Genomic DNA, 23,044 nt, shown 5'->3' on the forward strand with positions numbered 1-23,044 from the left:
GCGGCCTGGCTCTCGACGTAGCCATCCACATCGGCGAAGAACACTTCACTGTCGACTGCTACACCATTCCACTCGACTGCTACGATATGGTCCTGGGTGTCAAGTACTTACGCACCCTGGGCCCTATCTTGTGGGACTTCGACGACCTGTGCATGGCGTTCTGGCACAACGGCAAGCGCGTCCTCTAGAAGGGGATCGGCTCCATGCGCACGGACACTCCACCAACGGGGCGACTGCATGCGGTTCGCGATGCCAAGCCGGCATTGTTGGACCGGCTACTGGACTCCTTCAGCGACATCTTCGAGTCCCCAGCCGGCCTGCCACCCGCACGCCCCTGTGATCATCGCATTCATCTGCTGCCGAACACCGCGCCGGTTGCGGTCCGCCCCTACCGCTATCCGCAGCTCCAAAAGGACGAGTTGGCGGCGCAGTGCACGACCATGCTTGAACAGGGCATAATTCGCCCGAGCACCTCTCCGTTCTCCGCGCCGGTGCTGCTAGTGAAGAAACTGGACGCGTCATGGAGATTTTGCGTGGATTACCGCGCACTGAACGACCACACCGTCAAAGATAAGTTTTCGATCCCTGTGGTCGAGGAGCTCATCGACGAACTGCACGGCGCCAAATACTTCACCAAGTTGGATCTTCGCGCCGGGTACCATCAGGTGCGCGTCTACCCGGAGGATGTGGCCAAAACGGCATTCCACATGCATCACGGGCACTTTGAGTTCCTCGTGATGCCGTTCGGCCTTACCAATGCGCCGGCAACGTTCCAGGCATTGATGAACGCAGTACTGCAGCGGTTCCTGCGTAAGTGTGTCCTTGTATTTTTTGATGACATACTCATATACAACGCCTCCTAGACCGAGCACTTGCAACATCTACGTGCGGTCTTCACCGAGCTCCGCGCGCATCAGCTGCGCCTCAAGCACTCTAAGTGCGCCTTCGGCACCTCGTCGGTGGTGTACCTCGGGCACATCATATCCATGTCCGGGGTAGCCATGGATGGCGAGAAGGTAGCGGCTGTGGCGTCGTGGCCGCAGCCCACGTCGGCGCGTGGACTCCGCGGGTTCCTCGGCCTCGCCGGGTACTACCGGCGCTTCATCAAAGACTTCGGCAATGTCGCAGTGCCCCTCACCAAGCTGCTGCGCAAGGACGGCTTCCAGTGGACCGACGAAGCAGCCGGGGCGTTCAACGCCCTCAAGGAGGTGCTGTCCACGGCGCCGGTCCTGCACCTTCCCGACTTCACCACGGAGTTCGTAGTGGACTGTGATGCGTCGGGCATGGGGTTTGGTGCTGTACTTCACCAAGGCGCCGGACCCCTGGCCTTCTTCAGCAAGCCATTCGCCGCCCGGCACTTGAAGGTGGCGGCGTATGAGAGAGAGCTCATTGGCCTGGTACAGGCAGTGCGCCATTGGCGGCCCTATCTGTGGAGGCACCAGTTTGTGGTGCACACGGATCACTACGCGCTCAAATACATGCTCGATCAACGACTCTCCACGGTACCGCAGCACCAATGGATCAGTAAGTTGTTCGGTTTTGATTTCACTGTGGCGTACAGGCCGGGCCGGTGGAACATGGTTGCCGATGCTTTGTCTCACCGTGAGCTGCCGGCAGAGCACCTTGCTGCCCTGTCATCACCCACGTTCAGCCTGGCAGAGCACCTTGCTGCCCTGTCATCACCCACGTTCAGCCTCTACGACGATCTACGCGCGGAGCTCCAGGCTAACGCCACGCTGCGCCACCTGCGTGACACCATAACGGAGTCGCGTGGTGCGCCGTGGCACGTCGAGGACGGCCTGATCCTGTGTGGGTCCGCCGTCTATGTTCCGCCGACATCCCGCCTCCTCGCCGACGTGCTGCAGCTGGCACACACGGCAGGACATGAGGGCGTCCAGAAGACCTCACAACGGCTCCGCCTCAGCTTCGCCGTGGACCATGATCGCAGGGTGGTGCGCGACTACGTCCGCTCCTATTCGGTGTGCCAGCGGAACAAGACAGACACACTACATCCAGCTGGCCTGCTGCAGCCATTGGAGGTGCCCTCTCAGGTTTGGTCTGATATTTCGCTTGATTTTGTCGAAGGGCTTCCCAAGGTGAACGGCAAGAGCATCATCCTCACGGTGGTCGACCGCTTTTCGAAGTATGCACACTTCATTGCGCTCGGCCACCCGTATACGGCATCCTCGGTCGCGCGCGCGTTCTTCACCGATATCGTCCGGCTACATGGTTTTCCGGCCTCCATTGTGAGTGACCGTGATCCCGTGTTCACCGGCAATGTATGGCGCGACCTGTTCAAGATGGCGGGCGTCCAGCTACGCATGAGCACTGCCTTCCATCCACAGACGGACGGGCAGTCCGAGGCAGTGAACAAGACCATCGCAATGTATCTGAGGTGCATCTGTGGTGACCGCCCTCGCACGTGGCTGGAGTGGCTTCCGTGGGCTGAGTTCTGCTATAACACGGCGTTTCACTCCGCCTTGCGCTCTACGCCTTTTCAGGTGGTCTATGGCCGGGCACCTCCCCCGTTGCTGCCCTATGAACCGGCCACGGCGCGCACGGCCATCGTCGACACACTCCTGCAGGACAGGGACGTCTTCCTGGCTGATGTTCGCGATCGACTCCTCCAAGCACAGAACTACGCCAAGAAGCACTATGATGCGCACCACCGTGCACTGGAGTTCAACGTCGGCGATTGGGTGCTTCTTCGCCTCCTCCACCGCCCGGCGCAATCGCTGCTGCCTGGCCGTCGGGGCAAGCTGAGCCCTCGCTTCGCCGGGCCATTCCTGGTGCTGGAACGCATAGGCGACGTCGCCTACCGCCTGCAGCTCCCGGAGCATGCGCGCATCCACGATGTGTTCCACATTGGCGTCTTGAAGCCCTTCCACGGCACCCCGCCCGCGACTACGCCGGCGCTTCCACCGCTCCGCAACGGTCGTATCCTTCAAGATCCAGACCACGCCCTGCGCGCCCAGCTCCGTCGTGGCGATTGGCATGTTCTCATCCAATGGGCAGGACTGTCGGCCGATGAAGCTACCTGGGAACCCCTCGATGAGTTTCGCCAAGCCTTCCCGGACTTCCAGCTCGAGGACGAGCTGTTTGTCGACGGCGGGAGAGATGTTATGGTCGGTCAAGTGTATCAGAGGCGCAAGCGTGCACGTGGCTAGGTGCAACGCGCGCATGCGCCGGCGCGTGGTGACCGCGCCCAGGTTCAGTCCAGATTCGGAGTCCTAGTTTCTAGGATCTTGATTTGATTCAGTTCAAGTTGCTAGGCAGGGAGTAATTTTAGGAATTTTCAGTTGTAAGATTGGGCCATATAAGCCAATCAATTATTCAATAATGGGATAGTCAGAGATTGAGAAAGCTCTCTCTGGCCCTTGAGCCCCAGTCGACTCTCTCTCTTGTCTCTGTTTGCCGCCGGCCGTCAGGACGGCATCGAACGTGCACCACCGCCGAGAGACTCGCCCCAAACCTCCCACGTCCCATAGCTACAACCTCCGGAGCATCACTAACGATCCTAACACTGAGCATGTGAATGAACTTACAATTCCAATAGCTAACTTTATGATCGATGGCATGCACGTATGGTTCTCTTCTGTCATGCCTAAAATGTAGTTCTATTGACTTAGTTGGTTATAAAGTTTTCTTCTCGAAAGAGGAGAAACGGGTGAATATGTACTGTGAAGTTTCTTCTCTTCTGCTGCAACTAGCTCCTAAACTTCAGCAGGGCATGTCAAGAAAAAGTAACAGGTGCCATGTACATTGACCTCCATGTAAACAGCCTTTATATTGCCGGATTGCCCCGGTTCTATGGCTGAGCCATGAAGAGACGTCTGTGCCTAGCAACTTCGTTTAGTCTTAGTACTCTAGCCTTATCCAATAGCGACATCTGAACAAACAAACTGATGACTTTCTTACGCGAAAAGTATCAGATGCTCAGTAAGTAGAAAACAGCTAGGCCTGCCCCTTTTATGAAATCACCAATATGTAAATGAAATTCCTGTGGACTTCAGGAGCACTTCCTTATACGGATCTCTCAAGTTTTTTGTTTTTGTTTTTTTGGGCATGCATGCATCTGGTTTGATCTGTCAGCCGTCAACCGATCTTTATAATGTAATAGCTGGTCATGCATAGAGCTAGAAACCGGTATCCTCCAATTAATTGGCTTAAAAGCAATGTCAGCCATCGATTTCAGAACTAATGTCACCCGTAAATGTTTCTTGAGTGTTTTTACGAAGTTGAGCAGCTGTTTTGTTTTGATCGTCACTAGCACTACCTCCGTTCCACAACGCTTTTAGTAGCATCCCTTTCGGCCTGATCATACTAACATTCAATTCAGTGAAAGGTGCAGGGCTTAAGATTTGCCTAAACAAATGGGAAGTGCTATTCTTCAGTTGCCTAAAACTGCGTAGACGCGTTCATGGGTCGTTGGACAACACCAGGAACCAGGCTGGTACCAAGCCAAGTGGATCCGTCACGATGCCACATGGCGCGTTGGGCGGTGAGCATAGGGTCGCCAGTTGAATTAAACCCCAACCCCAATGATCAGAAAACTAGGCTAGGCATCTTGTGTAAGTTTCCAAGTTTGTTCGGCAGGAATGAGATACTCCCTCCATAAAATATACAATTTTAAGTTTTGAGAAAAAAAGCCTAATTAATCATTTGTTTGTGTAGGACTAGATACTAGTTATGGTTTCAAAGTGCATTGAAAAACTATATATCTACAAAACCAAAACGTGTCATAATTCGGAAGGGAGGGAGTACTTATCAAAACCTATACAAGATGACATCTAGATGTGCATTATGTTTTTTCCTAAGTGTTGCTATTTCTAAACGAAAAGAGTTATGCACCTAAGTTCCAATCATATCAACTAACCTAGCATGTGAGACTAGGAAAGCTAAGAATATAACGTAAGGAATGCAAGCAAGTCTGGAAACATAAATGAGTCAGAGAATGTAAACTCCTACAATGACGATTTTCCCAAGGCATTGATAAGCTCATGCTTCCCCCTAGTCCTTGTTAGAGCTCCTCGCAATGGTCAAACTCCTAGTTGGGTAACTTCATAGATAGCTCACGGGCCTTCTCCACGCACATGGGGATCTCTGTGTGGCTTTCTCCCACACTGCTCTACACCGTCTTCACTATCGAACTTCTGGCAAAAACACGGCGGGCCTCGTTCCCGTGGTACACCATAGGCGGCCACACCACAAACGTGATTGGTGACTTGGTGTGATCTCGCAACATTATAAGCCCCTTAGGCTAAAATTTTGGTGGGCAAGCACCGAGTAGCAAGAGTTATGAAACCTCACTAAACACTAAGCATAAGCCTAGTGCAAGCAATTATTTGGCAGTCTTATCTAGCCTAAGCACATCGCAAAGCACTAACGCTAACCACTTAATCTTTTCTTAAGCACTTCTGGTGGATAGAGCACTTGAATGAGAGCCGCAACCCTCGTACAACTTCAACACACACTAACATATCTCATTTGGTGGGGCAAAGGGGTATATATAGCTCCAACTCTAAAACTAGATGTTAACTTTGGATTGCACACTTGTAGCGAGCATCGGAGAGCTCCGGTGACCCACCGCAGAGCTCCGATGCCTACCACATAGACTAGCCGCTGAGCCGACAACTGTCGACCATTGCCGACTGTTGCAGAGCCTAGCTCTCATGGTGGTATTTGGTGATCCAACGGATACGCCCCTTCTAGCTCACAACCTGTTGTGCATAATCTCTGTTCCAGGGATCTGACGCTAAGCTCTGGTGCCTCCTCGAAGGACTCTGGTGCCCTCTGTTGCCTTCCATCATGCCTCCAACTGCCATGACCCTAAACTCTGATAGTGCGCACTCTGGTGCCATTAGAAGTTTGGCTTGGGCGCCTTCTTCAGCCTTGTGTCTACCTAGACCAGGTCTGGTGCTCATCACAGAAGAGCTCTAGTGAGCCACCTTGAAGCTCCGGTGATCCTGTGGGAGCACTCCCGTGCTCTCTGGACACTCTACTTCTCCGTGCCTTTTCATCCGGGCTTCTTCGACTTGACATCTTTGACTTTTTGCTTGTCTTCTAGGGTTTTTAAGACACCTCCTAATCCTTTGCTTGCAATGCGGATCACTTGATCTTCACCGTTACCTCATCCAAGTCCATCCTTACATCCATAGGACTTAAACCTTATATACTAATGACACACAACATTAGTCAAATTGAACATGTTGAGACTCAGTCACCAAAATCACTTAATAGCCCTAGCTAGGTGCATTTTCCTTACACTTAGTACCGGTAGAAGACGAGGGGTGGTTATTTCATCACCACTCACGATCTTATAGTGGTTATAATGTTATGCAACTAATAAGTGATGAAGGAATGAGCTAAAATGTGGACAACTATGGATGATATCTTGAGGCTCGGCATGTAGCAGGGTGATGTTGGGGGTGGATCTCAAATAGCAGACTCGCTTGGTTAGTTACTAACCATATTTTTGTTGCATCAATCTTGGGAACCTTTTCATACTAACCACAAGTCATGAATGGGAATGACAAGCCTAATAATGTGTTGTGACCTGTTGTCCAGTGGATTCAGCACGCTTTGTGATGACGTGTGGCTGAGATGAATCCTAGCACTTCCACTATGACATTCCACCCAAATCACAACCCTATAAAATTAAGCTTTCAAAAAATTCAAAATTATGTTGGTGACGTGAACAATAGAAAATAATAGGGAAGAGTGCAACTCAAAATTAAATCTGATTTAATTATGAGCTTAGACCTATAAGGCCTTGCATTTGCATGCTATTTAATACTCCCCCCGTTCCAAATTATAAGATATTTTGGATTTTATAGATACATTGCTTTTAGTATATATCTAAACATAGTGTATATCTAAGTGCATTGCGGCAAAAGCTATGTATCTAGAAAAGCCAAAAAGGTCTAATAATTTGGAATGGAGGGAATACATGATGAGTTGCTTCTTAGGGATCTTATATGATTGACTCTCACCTAGTGATATCTTTCTTCAAAGAAAACCTATGCATATATGTGTATACCTATGAAACATTTATAGGACAGAAAATATGAAAGGGATGCAAAATAGGAAAAAACCCCGTCATGGGCCGAACTTCATTGTTCATCACTTCCCTCACCTCCCTAAACCACTGTCCCAACAACCCTATACATGATCCGCACTAGCGGTCTATGCCCTCACTCTAGCGCATGTCCTCGTTTACCCTATCTCTCTGGCACTGCTAGCTGGGCCAGTGCTGCCACGTGTCGAGGCAAGATGGATCCTTTGCACTCCCCCATATTGCTAGCCCTGCCTCCTTTTCTCACCCTATGACCATCTTACCTGCCACCTTTCCTATACCACACTCATGATCCCACTAATCAACCGCCCTGGCTAGCACGCTTGTTGTCCTGCGGAGTCGTGCCCCTAAGCATGCACATGGATGTCATCCTAGCCCTATGCCTTGGTCTTGCTTGTCAGCCACACGACATGATATACCATCCATGTCCCGTCTTCTCAGGGCTATCCCTAGGAAAACATTTAGTGGGGATGCTCCTCATGGTGCAGTTGTGAACATCTACTGTGGATTCACAATATGTGTGCATGCGTAACCATCCAACACCTCTCATGCACACGTGTTGTGAATCCGTAGTAGGTGTCCACACGGCTACCACATGGGATCATCCACACTGATTGTTTTCTGGCCCTGGTGATTTCAACCCGATCCGTCATCTGTGACATCCATCCACATCATCCTAGCACTTATGGAGTACCGAAGTCATGTAGGCCCTAGTTCGCAACCTTGCTAAGACGACAGGCTAGACGACTAACCAAATCACGCAATCATGACATTACACCACACCACCATAGCAGAGGGCTGAGAGGAGTGCAACAACATGTTGGTGGCCCGGTGACTGCATCCTCAGCTCCTCCTCCTAATTGGCCATCATCCTTGATGCTTGTACCATGGCCAATGATTGCTACTTCAGGCCCCTTGCGCTTCTTTGAAAATTAAGCACTATCATTGTATTCATATTGGTGATTAATTTGTTTGTAGCTTACATACACTTTCACTTGTCATCTTTTGCACATTTATTTAAATTTTAGGATCATGGGATAATGTCATCTAGATAGTACGAATCTAGTAAAGAGAAAAGAAAAAAAGGATGTGTGGATGAGTTGATATAATCATAGAGAGGAGCTATTGATAAATTTTTTCAAGAGTTAATACAACCACTTTGATGACCCTGATGAGTTGGCGATAGTTGTTGTGGATGAAGAAACTAATGAGAATCAAGAAGAAAATGGTGACATTAACGCCAATGATAACAATGTAAGTGACCCTGATGAGAACACAATTAGTGCATTGGGTGCACAAGAACAATCTGCTAGTGTTGAGTTTACACTTTGATATTTATGATCCATGAAAGTGGGATAATCTTTATAATAAAGAACGAGACATTTTATTCGAGAAAGCGCCTATATATAAGAGAAGAAAACATGGAATTCCCTCTTGAGACTGCCTCAAGACATTTTTCATATGCTGATTATTCTAGAAAATTAAGCAATGGAGAGTTACATGATAGAAAATGGTCATTTTCTTTAAAGCATGTCGATAAAGTATTTTGTTTCTGCTATAAGATCTTCAAGTCTAGCACTAGCAAGAGTCCAAGTACCTTAGCAATGATGGGTTTAGAAATTAGAGGCATGTTAGTGAGAAGCTTAGAGACCATGAAAATAGTGCCGATCATATTAGTAATATGAACATTTGGAATCAATTGAGAGCTAGGCTAAGGAAAAAGCAAACAATCGACAAAGAATTGAAACAACAAATTACAAAGGAGAAAGAACATTTGAGGCAAGTTTTATTAGTAATAGTTGCAATTGTGAAATTTCATAGCAAACACAACTTGGCTTTTATAGGAAGCACTGAGCAACTTTACAATTATAATAATGGAAATTTCTTAGCTTGTGCCGAGATGATTGAAGAATTTGACTATGTAATGCAAAGAAATTCATTATCATTATCTTGGTCATAAAATTCAGAATGAGCTGATATCTACTTTAGTTACTGATATCACAACCTCTCTATTGTAAAGGTTGTTAAATGTGACAAGTATTTTTCCATCATCCTGATTGTACCCCTAATGTGAGTCATGAAGGAAAAAAAAGATTTTATCCAAATATAATATCACTGACATAGACTTGACAAATGAAGAGATTATCATTAAGCTTCTTGTTGAATAGTGTGGTGTCCACCCTTCCAATCTTGAAGCCCTTCTCAATAAGGAAATCTTGAGGGCACTCATACCATGCCCCTTGGTTCTTTCTTGAGCCCATATAGTGCCTTGGACAACCTACAAACATGATTAGTATATCTATGGTCTTCAAATCAGGAAGGTTGATCAACATAGACTAGTTCATTAATGAAGCTATTTAAGAACGCACTTTTCATATCCATTTGATTGGTATGGTTTCATGTTACTGTTGGATGCATATGCAAGAAGGATACAAGTGGCTTTGAGTATTGCAATTGGTACAAATGTCTCTCCAAATTCCAATCCTTCAACTTGAGAGAACCCCTTGGCAACTTGTATTGCCTTGTTCCTGACAACCTTGCCTTGATCATGTTGCTTGTTACCAAACACCCACTTGATCCTAATGACTCTTGCATCATAAGGTCACTCCTCGTGCATCTAAACTTAGTTGCGGGTGAAGTTATTCAACTATTCATGCATGACATTCACCCAATCTAGATCCTTGAGAGCTGCTTCTACACTAGAAGGTTCAATGCAAGAGACAAATGAGTGGTGTTCAATAAATGAATGATATCTTCGAGAGAGAGTCATTACACCCCTTCAAGGACTCCTTATGATGAGATATTATGGATGAACTTGAAGCATAGGCTTGTATCTTCTTTCAACCACTTCTTGAGGGTGTGTTGGACCATTAACATCTTATGCTTGTGCCTCAACTTGAACATGAGAGACATGAGTGTCTTTATTTGGTAGCGACCTCCAACCTTCACTCTTTATCATCATCTTGAGGCACCATGGATGAATATGGCCTATCAATCACTTGCACATCTTATTTAGGCTTGAGTCTCTAATTGCATGTTGTTCATGGCCTCTATTAATGGCTCATCACCTACATCATCAAGATTTTGATGTGCTCCTTGGAAGTTGTTAGTTTCATCGATCTCCACATCATATGTATATTCTACCAAGCTAGTGGCATCGTTCAATACTCAATATGCTTTGGACTTTAGTAAGTAACCAAGTAATAAACCAATACCACAAGACCTTTGAAACTTCTCTAGATGTTGTCTATTCTTGTAGATGTAGCATTTGCAACCAAACACCTAGAAGAATGATATATATGTGGCTTCTTCCAATTGAGAAAATGATATATCTGGCTTCTCCCATTGAGAAATTCATAGGGGTCTTCTTCAATAATTAGTGAGGGAATAGGTAGTTGGATGCATTGCAAGTAGTGTAGATAGCTTCGGCCCAAAACCTCTCTGGTGTATCATACTCATCTAACATTGTTCTTGCAAGGGTGATCAATACCTGGTTCTCAACAACACCATTTTGTTTGGTAGTGTAAGTTGAGTAGACCTCGTGCATGATTCCAACTTTCATCGCAATTGTCTTCAATGTTGGTGTTATGAAACTCTTTCCTATTATCACTTCTAAATACCAAATTCATTCTAAGACTTCTTTGCAAACTTCTTGCATGTGGATGCAACTTTGGTCTTGTATTGAACAAAGAACATCCAAGTGAACCTTAAATAGTCATCTACTAAAACTAGACAATAGAGGTTTCCTACTACACTCACATATGTTGTGGGTCTAAACAAATCCATGTGTAGGAGTTTCAATGGCCTTGATGTTGACATGGAAGCTTTGGTTGGATGAGTGTTTGCCACTATCTTGTCCAAGGTTTCACACCCATGGGCCAACATGTCACACCCCTCAATCATGTCCTACTCCCCATGGAACGGTTACAACTACTTTGTCAGTCTATTACTTTTGCAAGATCTACTAGGGCTAACATTCCAACCACAACACACTGCACTACTCACCATCGATGTAGTTTCTTTAGTCTGGTAAACATAATAGCTAGCCTTCACAACTTATGCCATAGTGCAATTGCTTGAGAGTGCCACATTATGATTATATGTCAACTTCGGCTAGTGATCTGATCATGACAACTAAGATCATAGGTATGCCATCTAGCCCTAGAAACTAGACGATAAAGTAAATGTATACAAAAAACACATAGCACAATCAAAGGTAGTAAGGTTGCAAGATATGTGATTCAAGCATGACTAACTAGATACATGTAGATTTCATCATGGTTATACCTTGAAAACTAATCTAGTAGATTCCTTGTAGCACTGAATGATCAACCACGTAGGGAAATCAACTGGTAGGATGAATCCTCGTGGCTAGATGAAGTGCTCAGCATGCTTCGGAGCACTATTCTTGATCTGCACCGTTGGCATGGTGTATCCTCCTAGTGTGAGGGCTCCCTCATGACCCTCTAGTTGTTGTGGCGTCCAAAGTCTAGTCTTGAGAAGTCCTCTTTCCACATAGATGTGTTTTGAATATAAAGGGACATAGGCGCAACCCTAGTGCATGCAGATTAGGGGTGTGTGGTGCGTGGCCATCTACTGCTTGCTCCATTTCCTCCTTTCTTTTTTGGTGTCAATCCTCATATGATGGAGGTTACATGGGCGTGAAGGGTTGACTAGGATGCACGTGAAGGGTTGACTAGGATACTTCTAGAAGGCACTGTTGGATGGCACGTGGGACATGCTAGCTGATGTTGGGCCCTCTTTGGCCTGCTAGGCTCGACCTGTCGCCTTTGGCCCTCCCCCTCCCCGCTCCCAATTTGGCTTGCTCTTCTACAGCTTTAGAGCAAAGTACATCTTTTTATACTGATTATACCTGATCTGGCAACATGGTTAGAAAATGGAAGTACCTTGCAAAATTGTTAGTTTTTAGGGGTTAGTCAATGGAATAGCATACAAATTAAGCATAAATGTTAGGAGAAATTGGCATAAAATGTTACTGCAAATGATGCCAACATTAGCTAAGGTCTTGAAAGTATATTTGAGCTCTAGGACAAGTTTGTTGTTGAGGGATTGTTAGACCATCTATGAAGGAGACTTGGACCATCCTTCCAAACTCAAAGGTTGGCGGGTTGTGCATGGGTCATTGGAGGTCTGTTCATTGCTTGTGTTTGATATTTTCTATGCAATCCAAAGAGTGGAGGGACCATCTATGAGTGACTCTAAGACCATATCTGTGGATCATGGCTCAAAGGTTCTAGAGCCCTAGGCCACTAGGAGAGGATTACATTTAGTGTACCATATGAATATATGCAATGATGTCATGTAAGAAACATTTTACTAAGTAGAACGAGCCATAAAGAAGCTAGCAAAATTGGCTCGATGATTTTTCAATCACCATAGAATTAATTATGCATTTAAAAAAATAATATAGCATATTTAAAATTATATAAATTTCAAAACATTATTTATTGATTGAACATATTTTAGAAGGTAGAGGACAACACTTCACTTTTCGAACATTATTTATTGATTGAACATATTTTTAGAAGGTGGAGGACACCACTTTATTTTGGTTAAAAAGCATGGGCTCCTGCAGTTCTGATTTAACAATCAAATTGGTATAAGAAGTGGCAATGGATCGATGCAAGTCTAGCAGCAATAATAGTAAAATTATTGTTTATGAAATGACATGACAACAATGAGACTTGGCCTTGCAACCTTTTTTGTAATAGCATTCAGGAAGTTGCTCAGGAGTGGGAAAGGACCTGGGTGTGTGTGTTCCATTTTTTAAAATCACCCAACTTGCATTGTGAATGAAATTTCTACTAAACTTCGAATATATTTTCTAGATACTACCACTCAGGCTAATTTGTGTTTGCATCAGATTGGTCTGTCAATTGATATTCAAAATCCAATGGCTGGGTGGGCTGTTAGATATAATGTGCTGCTCCCCATTCTCTCCTTGGTTGGAGACTGGTTGGCTCGGCCGACCACTCCCCGTTGGGAGTTGGGGACTGATCGGCTCTGCCGACCAGTTCCTGTAGCTGTAGCTATTACATTAGCCATGTCTTGGTAGTGGGCTGAGGTAAGCTTTGTACTGCTAGGAGTAGTTGGTATACTCTGTATCTTAGGAGTAGGTAGTTGGTGTACCCTATACCTTAGGAGTAAGTAGTCGGTGTACTCTTATACTCAGGAGTAGGTAGCTGGCCAACAACTATGTACCTGGTAGAGGTACAGCTAGAGTTGTATATATTCCATCCAAAGGGGAATGGAATACTCAGTTCAATTGCCACAAACCAAGGGTAGGGTTTTGGCCAAAGCTGGGGCTTGTGCTGAGTGTGTGTGCACTGTTCTCAATCTCTTCTTCTACTTCTAGCCATAGTGAGTGAGTGTGTGTGCTAGTAAGATAGTTGCTTACCTGTGCAGGGCAGTCAGGGACCAACAAGTGGTATCGAAGCCATACAAGTGCCATCGCTGGACTAACCGCTGGCGATGATGGATGGTTTGGAGATGGGCGACAACAGCGGCGCTGCTGTGGCTGCCCAGCCATGATAGGAGGTCGTTGTGCCCACGGTGCGGGAGGTCAGCGGCACCAGTTGGCCGACGCTAACTCACACTAACTATAGCGAGTGGGCGGTGACCATGAAGGTCAAGCTCAGAGCCCGACAGCTCTGGAATGTTGTTGACAAGGGCACCGACAACGAAGAAGATTACATGTCAGCATTGGAGGCTATCCTCACTGCTATGCTAGTGGAGTATAGGGAGCCGTTGGGGGTGAAGAGCTCTGCTAAGGAGGTGTGGGAGGCCATTGCGGCGATGCGCATTGGTTCCGACCGCACAAAGAAATTGATGGCCCAGCTGCTGAAGCAGGAGTACGCCAACCTCAAGTTCAAGGATGGTGAATCAGTGGAGGACTTCTCCCTCTGCCTATAGATGTTCATCAGCAAGCTAAGGAGCCATGACATCACCATCGACGAAGAAGAGGCGGTCTCCAAGTACCTCCACTCCGTGCCAGCAAAGTACATCTAGATCGCTCTCACCATAGAGACGATGCTGGATCTATCCACCCTCACCATTGAGGATGTGACTGGTTGGTTGCAGGCGGTGGATGAGCGCCTGGAGCAAGCGATAGCAATGACGGACAGCGGCAAGCTGCTGCTGACAGAGGAGGAGTGGGCTGCCCGGATGAAGGAGAAGAAGTCTAGGGAAGCCTCCTCCAGCCACGGTGGCGATGGCAAGCGTGGCGGCAAGGCTTCTTTGGAGCAGAAGAAGAAGAAGGTCAACCCCAACGCCTGCTGGCGCTGCGGGAAGATGGGCCATTAGGCAAAGGAGTGCCCAAATCACAAGCAGGAGAAGAAGGCTGAGGCTCATCTGGCGTAGGCTGATGATGATGATGAGGCCACTCTCCTGATGGTGATTTTCTGTGCACTGCACAACATTGAGGCCAAGGAGAGGGGAGAGGGGATGGTGGTGGAAGGGCCTGGGAAGGCTCTAAAGGCTATCAACCTCGATGAACTGTGAGCCCAAGTCCACCATGGATGTGTGGGCGGCGAGCAGGAGCAGCGGTGGTACCTGGACTCTAGCGCCAGCAACCACATGACGGGCTCCAAGGCAACCTTCTCTGAGCTCAACGCCGACATGACCGGCACGATGAAGTTCGGTGACGGCTCAAGGATGGCGATCTGAGGGCATGGCACCATCATCTTTAGGTGCTAGAATGGCGAGTACCGCGCACTAATAGATGTATATTACATCCCACAGCTACGTTCAAGCATAATCAGCATTGGTCAGCTGGATAAGCGCGGCAGCGAGTTACTGATCAAGGATGGCGTCCTTAGGATCAGGGACCGGAAGCAGTGGCTTCTTGACAAGGTGAAGGGGTCCTAGAATCAGTTATACTTGCTCAACCTCAAGGTGGATCAGCCCATCTGCTTGGCTGCACGGCGCATGGAGGAGCCGTGGCTGTGGCATGCCCGGTATGGACATCTCAGCTTCGACACTCTTGATCGGCTGGAGAAGATGGTGACTAGGCTACCTCACATCGAGCACGTAGGCGAGCTATGTGATAGCTGCCTGGCCGAGAAGCAAAGAAGGCTACCATTTCCAAAGACGGCGAAGTATCACGCGACAGAGACCCTCGAGCTGGTCCATGGTGACCTCTATGGGCCGATCACGCCGGCGACACCCGGCGGGCGTAAGTGCTTCATCTTGCTGGTGGATGACTGCAGCCGGTACATGTGGCTGCAGCTTCTGACTAGCAAGACCGAGGCAGCGTAAGCGGTCAAGAAGTTCAAGGCGCATGTAGAGGCGAAGAGCGGCAAGAAGCTGTGCATGCTGTGGACTAATCATGGCGGCGAATTCACTTCAGTGGAATTCACTGCGTACTGCGGATCAGGGCATGGTGCGACACCACACAGTGCCATACTCGCCATAGTAGAATGGCGTGATGGAGCAGCGGAACCAGACGGTGGTCGGCATTGCTCGATCCATGATGAAGGCTAAGAAGATGCCAACGGAGTTCTAGGGAGAGGCGGTGACCACGGCGGTGTTTATCCTCAACCACACGCCCACCAAGGCCCTGAAGGGCAAGACGCCATTCAAGGTTTGGCATGGACGCAAGCCGAATGTGTCCTTCCTCAGGACATTTGGCTGCGTCGGCCTTATGAAGAACACCAAGCCTCACCTTGGCAAGCTGGAAGATAGGTGCATGCCGATGGTACTCCTAGGCTACGAGGAGGGTAGCAAGGCCTATCAGCTTTATGATCCCAAGAGAGGCAAGGTGGCGATCTCTAGGGATGTGGTGTTCGATGAGAAGGCGGCCTAGGACTAGGACAGTCCAGGCATGGGGGAAGCTGGTAGCTTCACCAGCACCTTCATCGTCGAGCGCATGGTCATCCACGGTGGTGGAGACGCTGTAGAGGAGGTGCTGACCACTCCCGCAATAGAGCTGAGCACTCCTAGGGTAGTGTCGAGCACTATAGAGGGGGTGCCGAGCACTTTAGCAGAAGTGCAGAGCGCTCCAGTAGTGGAGTCGACCACTCCAGGAGTGGTGCCGACTGCTCCAGCAGTGGATCTGACCACTCTGGTAGTGGTGCCGAGCGGTCCAGCAGCGATGCCGACCACTCTGGTAGAACAGGGAAGCCGGGGACCACCGATCAAGTTCACCTCCCCTTCGAGTGACATCAGTGAGTTCGTGGATGCCTTCCACGATGGCGAGGAGGTCCGGTTCCATAGGCTGGACAACATCATCGGCAATGCAGGGGCCACAGGCCTGGCGAGTCGACTGCTCGATGAACTAGAGCTGCTCCTTGTTAGTGTCAAGGAGCCACCGACGTTTGTAGTGGCTGAACATGACGCCAATTGGCAACAGGCAATGTTGGAAGAGATGAAGGCCATCAAGGACAATGGCACATGGGAGCTGGTAGATCCACCGGTGGGCTGCAGGCCGATCGGCTTGAAGTGGGTCTACAAGGTGAAGCGGGACAAGCGCGGCGCCATTGTCAACTACAAGGCTCGGCTTGTTGCCCACGGCTTTGTGCAGTGTGAGGGCATCGACTTCGAGGAAGTCTTTGCTCCGGTGGCGTGAATGGAGTCCGTTCGCTTGCTGTTGGCCATGGTAGCAGCAAAGGATTAGCGTGTCCACCACCTCAACGTCAAGTCTGCATTTCTCAATGGCGAGCTCACGGAGATGGTCTTCATCAAGCAAGCTCCGGGCTTCGCCATCAAGGACGCTGAGCACATGGTGCTCAAGCTACGCAAGGCGCTCTACGGGCTGCGACAGGCCCCTCGGGCATGGAATGCCAAGCTCGACGCCACCTTGGGTGAGCTTGGGTTCACTCGCTGTGCTACAAAGCACGCACTCTACACGCGGTGGCGGAGGAAGGAGGAGCTTGTCGTCGGCGTGTACATGGATGACTTAATTGTCACCGGAGCGCGAGCAGAGGACAGCGATGGTTTCAAGCGTGAGATGGCGGATTGTTTCAAGATGAGCGATCTCTGCATGCTCTCCTACTACCTCGGCATCGAGGTGAGGTAGGGGAAGCAGAGCATCTCCCTGGGTCAACGCGCCTATGCGGAGAAGCTGCTGGAGCACGGCGGCATGGCGAAGTGCAAGCCGTACACGATTCTGATGGAGGAGCGGCTGAAGCTAAGCAAGCACAGCACTGCTGTAAAGGTGGACTACGCTACCTCACTCATACCCGATCGGACATTGCATTCGCGGTTGGGTACGTCAGCCGTTTCATGGAGGACCCGCGTGAAGATCATTGGTCGGCAGTGAAAAGGTTGCTACGCTACGTCAAGGGGACGCTCGATCAAGCGATCATCTTCCCCAAGAGTGGCGGCAAGGGAGGGTTGCGGCTCACGGTGTTAAGTGAGGCACCCCCAAGGCAAAGGAAGGTGAGCCAGAGCTCACTGTTTTCAGCGATGCCGACATGGCGGGCAATATTGATGGGCGACGGAGCACCTCCGGCGTGCTCGTCTTCTTTGGAGCGGCCCCCATTGCTTGGCAGTCGCTGAAGCAAAAGATCGTGGCGCTATCGACGTGTGAGGCGGAGTACGTCACAGCGGCCACGGTGGCGTGCCAGGCTGTATGGCTGCGCCGGCTGCTGGGCGAGCTGACCGGCGAGGAAGCTCACCCGCCAGCTTTGATGGTGGACAATCAATCCGCCATCACCCTCACCAAGAACCCTGTCCTCCACGACCAGAGCAAGCACATCGACATTAAGTTCCACTTCCTTCGAGACTACATCGATGGAGGGCAGATCATCATCGAGTTTGTTGAGACCGGCAGACAGCTCGCTGACATCCTCACTAAGTCACTCGGACGCCTACGGTTCATGGAGCTGAGGAAGATGATTGGCATGGATGAGGTCAAGGCATTGGGCTAGTAGCAGGATTAGGGGAAGAATTGTTAGACATAATCTGCTGCTCCCCATTCTCTCCTTGGTTGGAGACTGGTCGACTCGGCCGACCACTCCCTGTTGACAGTTGGAGACTGATCGGCTTTGCCGACCAGTTCCTGTAGCGGTAGTTACTACATTAGTTGGTAGCTATTACATCAGTCATGTTGTGGTAGTGGGCTGATGGAAGCTTTGTACTGCTAGGAGTAGTTGGTATACTCTGTACCTTAGGAGTAGGTAGTTGGTGTGTCCTGTATCTTAGGAGTAGGTAGGTGGTGTACTCTTATACTCAGGAGTAGGTATTTAGCCAACAACTATGTACCTGGTAGAGGTATAGCTAGAGTTGTATATATTTCATCCAAAGGATAATGAAATACTCAGTTCATTTGGCACAAACCAAGGGCAGGGTTTCAGCCAACGCTGGGAGTTGTGCTGAGTGTGTGTACGATGTTCTCAATTTCTTCTTCTACCTCTAGCTATAGTGAATAAGTGTGTACTGATAAGGTAGTTGCTTATATGTGCAGGACAGCCAGAGACCAAGGGCCTGCGTGAAAGTTAGAAACTGGTATCCTATACTTCTGTTTGTTCTAATTTTTTAATAGGACGAATCCGATACTAATAAGCGCTTCCTGCATGCTTATAATAAAGGTGTGGTTCTGACGCAAAGACCTAGCAATCTGAGTCAAGCAGTTCCATCGCTATACTTTTCCATGCAATTGCCATACAACTTGAGCACCGATGATGGCTTAGATATTTCCAATATAATCTGCACCGATCGACTCATTACGTAGTAGTATAAGGAAGTTTCTTGGTTCCTGCTGCAAATTGCATGTACAACTACAACAGGTCATGTCAAGACATTGACAGACAACATGTATACATTATCTTCCATGTAAACAAAAACGTTGCCTTCTATTTTGTATATAATAGAACTTTCTTTACCTTAATTTTATAGATTTCGGGCGGCTGATTAGTAATCATAAGTCTGCACCTCGGAATGTTGTTGTCTAGTAGTCTTGACTCAACTTGTTGAAGTCTTGTACGCGTAACGTGCAGCGGCCACGGCGGCATGCCAGGCTGTATGGCTGCACCGGCTGCTGGGCGAGCTGACCGGCGAGGAAGCTCACCCGCCAGCTTTGATTGTGGACAACCAATCCGCCATCGTCCTCGCTAAGAACCCTGTCCTCCATGACCGGAGCAAGCACGTCGATATTAAGTTCCACTTTCTCCGGGACTGTATCGATGGAGGGCAGATCGTCATCAAGTTTGTCGAGACCGGTAGACAGCTCGCTGACATCCTCACAAAGTCACATGGACGCCTGCGGTTCATGGAGCTGAGGAAGATGATTGTCATGGATGAGGTCAAGGCATCGGGCTAGCAGCAGGATTAGGGAAAGAATTGTTAGACATAATCTGCTGCTCCCTATTCTCTCCTTGGTTGAAGACTGGTCGGCTCGACCGACCACTCCCTCTTGGGAGTTGGGGACTAATCGGCTCTGCCGACCAGTTCCTGTAGCTACAACTAGTACATTAGTTGGTAGCTATTACATCAGTCATGTTCTGGTAGTGGGGTGAGGTAAGCTTTGTAGTGCTAGGAGTAGTTGGTATACTCTGTACCTTAGGAGTAGGTAGTTGGTGTACCCTATAACTTAGAAGTAGGTAGTTGGTGTACTCTTGTACTCAGGAGTAGGTAGTTGGCCATCAACTATGTACCTGGTAGAGGTACGGATAGAGTTGTATATATTCCATACAAAGGGCAATGGAATACTCAGTTCAATTGCCACAAACCAAAGGCAGGGTTTCGGCCAACGCTGGAGTTGTGCTGAGTGTGTGCGCTGTTCTCAATCTCTTTTTCTACCTCTAGCTATAGTGAGTAAGTGTATGTCCTGATAAGCTAGTTGCTTATTTGTGCAGGACAGGGACCAAGGGCCTGCGTGACAAGTTAGAAACTGGTATCCTATACTTCTGTTTGTTCTAATTTTTTAATAGGATGAATCCGATACTAATAAGCGCTTGCATGCTTATAATAAAGGTGTGGTTCTGACGCGAAGACCTAGCAATCTGAGTCAAGCAGTTCCATTGCTATACTTTTCCATGCAATTGCCATGCAACTTGAGCACTGATGATGGCTTAGATATTTCCAATATAATCTGCACCGATCGACTCATTACGTAGTAGTATAAGGAAGTTTCTTGGTTCCTGCTGCAAATTGCATGTACAACTACAACAGGTCATGTCAAGACATTGACAGACAACATGTATACATTATCTTCCATGTAAACAAAAACGTTGCCTTCAATTTTGTATATAATAGAACTTTCTTTACCTTAATTTTATAGATTTCGGGAGGTTGATTTGTAATCATAAGTCTGCACCTCGCAACTCCTTTATTTCTTGCCTGCAAACAATAGAACAACACCTGATTCCATCTGCACGTTACGCGTACAAGACTTCAACAAGTTGAGTCAAGACAACTAGACAACAACATTGCTCGTTTTTATTTTCGTTCAAGATACCTGCTGCTGCCCGGAATTTTTTTATAATCTTCTTTCCATGCTTTTTATAAAGTCCAGGAGACAGATTCCCTGATCATTTATATATATATATAATAAGCCTTCACCTGGCAACTCATAAACAGTTGATTTTCGTGACATTCAAAAACATCAGTCCGTCCAACCAGAAACAACCACACCAAAGGGATAGAGAGGAAATAGATCAGCTCTGCTATCATCGACGAAGACGGTGCCACGATGGCGTTGGAGAGGGTGTCTCCTGTTGGGGATGCACTGGCTGAGGAATTACAACTGCAGGAAGTCATTCTGTTCTCTGCCTTCCAAGAAATGGTCATACAGGACACATCAGTTGATTCCCTGCTCGACGATTTGTTCATGCAAGATCACATGACAAAAGCATCAGAAAGGCCCTCCACCTCTGCTGATGCAGGGCAATCATCATCGTCGATTCCACCACCGGGTGATGAATTCTACTGCCCGATTTGCATGGAAAGCATGCCCAGAAGTCACAAGTTCGGCGTCAGCTCATGTGGCCACGCCTTCTGCCTGACCTGCATCGGCCAGTATATCGCTACGAAGATCGGTGAGAACGTTGTCCACGTCAAATGCCCCGAGCCCAGCTGCGGAGACGGCACGATCGAGCTGGCGGGCTGCTGCGGCGTCATCCCCTCGGAGCTGTTTAGCAGGTGGGATGTTGCGCTGTGCGAGCTGACGCTCGGCGAGCAGAGGCTCTACTGCCCGTTCAGAGACTGCTCCGCAGGGCTTGTAGTCGAGGACGGCAACGGCAACGGTGCCATCGTGGAAGCCGAGTGCCCGCACTGCCACCGGCTGTTCTGCGCCCAGTGCATGGTGCCATGGCACGACGGCATCGGCTGCGAGGAGTTTCAGGGGCTCGGGGAAGACGAGCGGGGCCGGGAGGACGTGATGGTGAGGCGGCTCGCTGGCGAACAGAGGTGGCAGCGGTGCCCCCAGTGCAGGATGTACGTGGAGAAGTCTGAGGGATGTATGTTTATCAAGTGCAGGTATGTGCTAGCCTTTCCTCTTTCTGAAAATTGTGAAATTTTGCTCAACGATTTCTTACATAAGATTCTTGGATTGGGTTTTTTAGGTGTGGATATTGCGTCTGCTACTCATGCGCATCCCCTATGTCCAAGGAGCTCCACTACTGCAAAATATGCAAGCGCTAATTGTTTCAACCGATGTCTCAGAATTCTTCACCGTTGACCAAGTTTAATTTCTGTTTTACCTCATCCCTGATCAAGTGTGAACCAACAGTTTTCAGACATGAACCTTAACTTGAATTATGCCGACAACTGTTCAAATTTCACTTCAATAGCCGTTGGGTTGTTGTCTGGTTATTGGTTAAGTTCCACAACATCCTAAATTTAGGAGCATACAGACTTCCTGTTAACAATAAGCAACAGATATAGCATAGCACAAACTGAATAGAACTCTGCACTTGTCTACAATACATGATCAGGTTCTATGCTACACCAAGAACCAAGCTGATCATGGTCCCCGACTCCCCATGAGGTTAGATTAGTGCATATATAAGGGAAATCGCCGAAATGATGCTAGTGTGCCAACAAATTTCTGTAAGGAAACAACCTCTACCACTACTAAAGGGCTAATACATGCAAGGAAGAGAATTGTGGAGCATAGTGGACTTCAAGTGGAAATTGAGTGAAAGGTTTGCTTTGAAATTCGAATTGCACTTTGCACCCAATAAATATTGGATGTTGTGAATAGGGCGCATTTGCCATTCTTCGCAGAAAAAGGGGTACTTTGTCACCGCCTTAGTTCATCTCTTTTTCCTTTTCAATCTGAAATCCAGTAGCTCATTTTTTATGTGTTTTGGACTGACCCAAAATAAAAGTGTACTTACATGCTTCTTTCAAAAAAAAGTGTACTTACATCCCTAGTTGTGATCCCTTTTAGTCACTCCCTTTGTATGAACCATCAAAACTAAAACACATCACCATTAAAGGATTGAACAATAAATCGCAAACCTCAAGAATTCAATCCACGATGTTTATGGGTTTAACATCATAAACATAAATCACACACATTCAACATCAGGACAGCAAATAGCAATCCATGACAAGCTCCAGCACCCAGCATGAAGTATAGTTTAAAGCTATATAAGCATACATAGCAAAACACTAACTTGTCTATGCCATCTGTCACCGCCAACAACCTTGTACACAACAGCTCCATCAACAGATGAAATCCCTTGAATGGACGTCTTCCACATAGAATGACCTGAATAAAGAATGCCTCCACTACTGTCATCTTCTATATAGAATAGTAAATAGCTAGTTTATAATAAGAAACTATAAAATCAAGAACTCAAAACAAATTTTAATTTAAGGAACCAGTTTTTAGACTAGATTCTATACTAAAGTAAGTAGTTGAGTATATTTCTTTGTAGATTACATATAACTGAAGAACTAGAAACTTTTGAGCTGCTAATAAGCTAACTATACGGTTCCAAATCCAATAAAATCTAGAAGATAATATTCAACAAATAATTGAACTACAACTAGCAAGGTGAC

At 47.7% G+C, this 23,044-nt stretch overlaps 1 protein-coding gene across 1 annotated transcript; it reads left to right on the plus strand.

Moving 5' to 3' along the window:
* Positions 1-19,893: 19,893 nt before the first annotated feature.
* Positions 19,894-22,230, plus strand: LOC136546242 (E3 ubiquitin-protein ligase RSL1-like). The gene is made up of 3 exons (XM_066538206.1): positions 19,894-19,928; positions 20,615-21,511; positions 21,598-22,230. The coding sequence occupies exons 2-3, from the start codon at positions 20,727-20,729 to the stop codon at positions 21,674-21,676; spliced, it is 864 nt and encodes a 287-aa protein (XP_066394303.1). The 5' UTR covers positions 19,894-19,928; positions 20,615-20,726; the 3' UTR covers positions 21,677-22,230.
* The last annotated feature ends 814 nt before the right edge of the window (positions 22,231-23,044 follow it).

Source organism: Miscanthus floridulus, chromosome 3 (assembly GCF_019320115.1).
Source record: "Miscanthus floridulus cultivar M001 chromosome 3, ASM1932011v1, whole genome shotgun sequence".
NCBI classification, from domain to species: Eukaryota; Viridiplantae; Streptophyta; class Magnoliopsida; order Poales; family Poaceae; genus Miscanthus; species Miscanthus floridulus.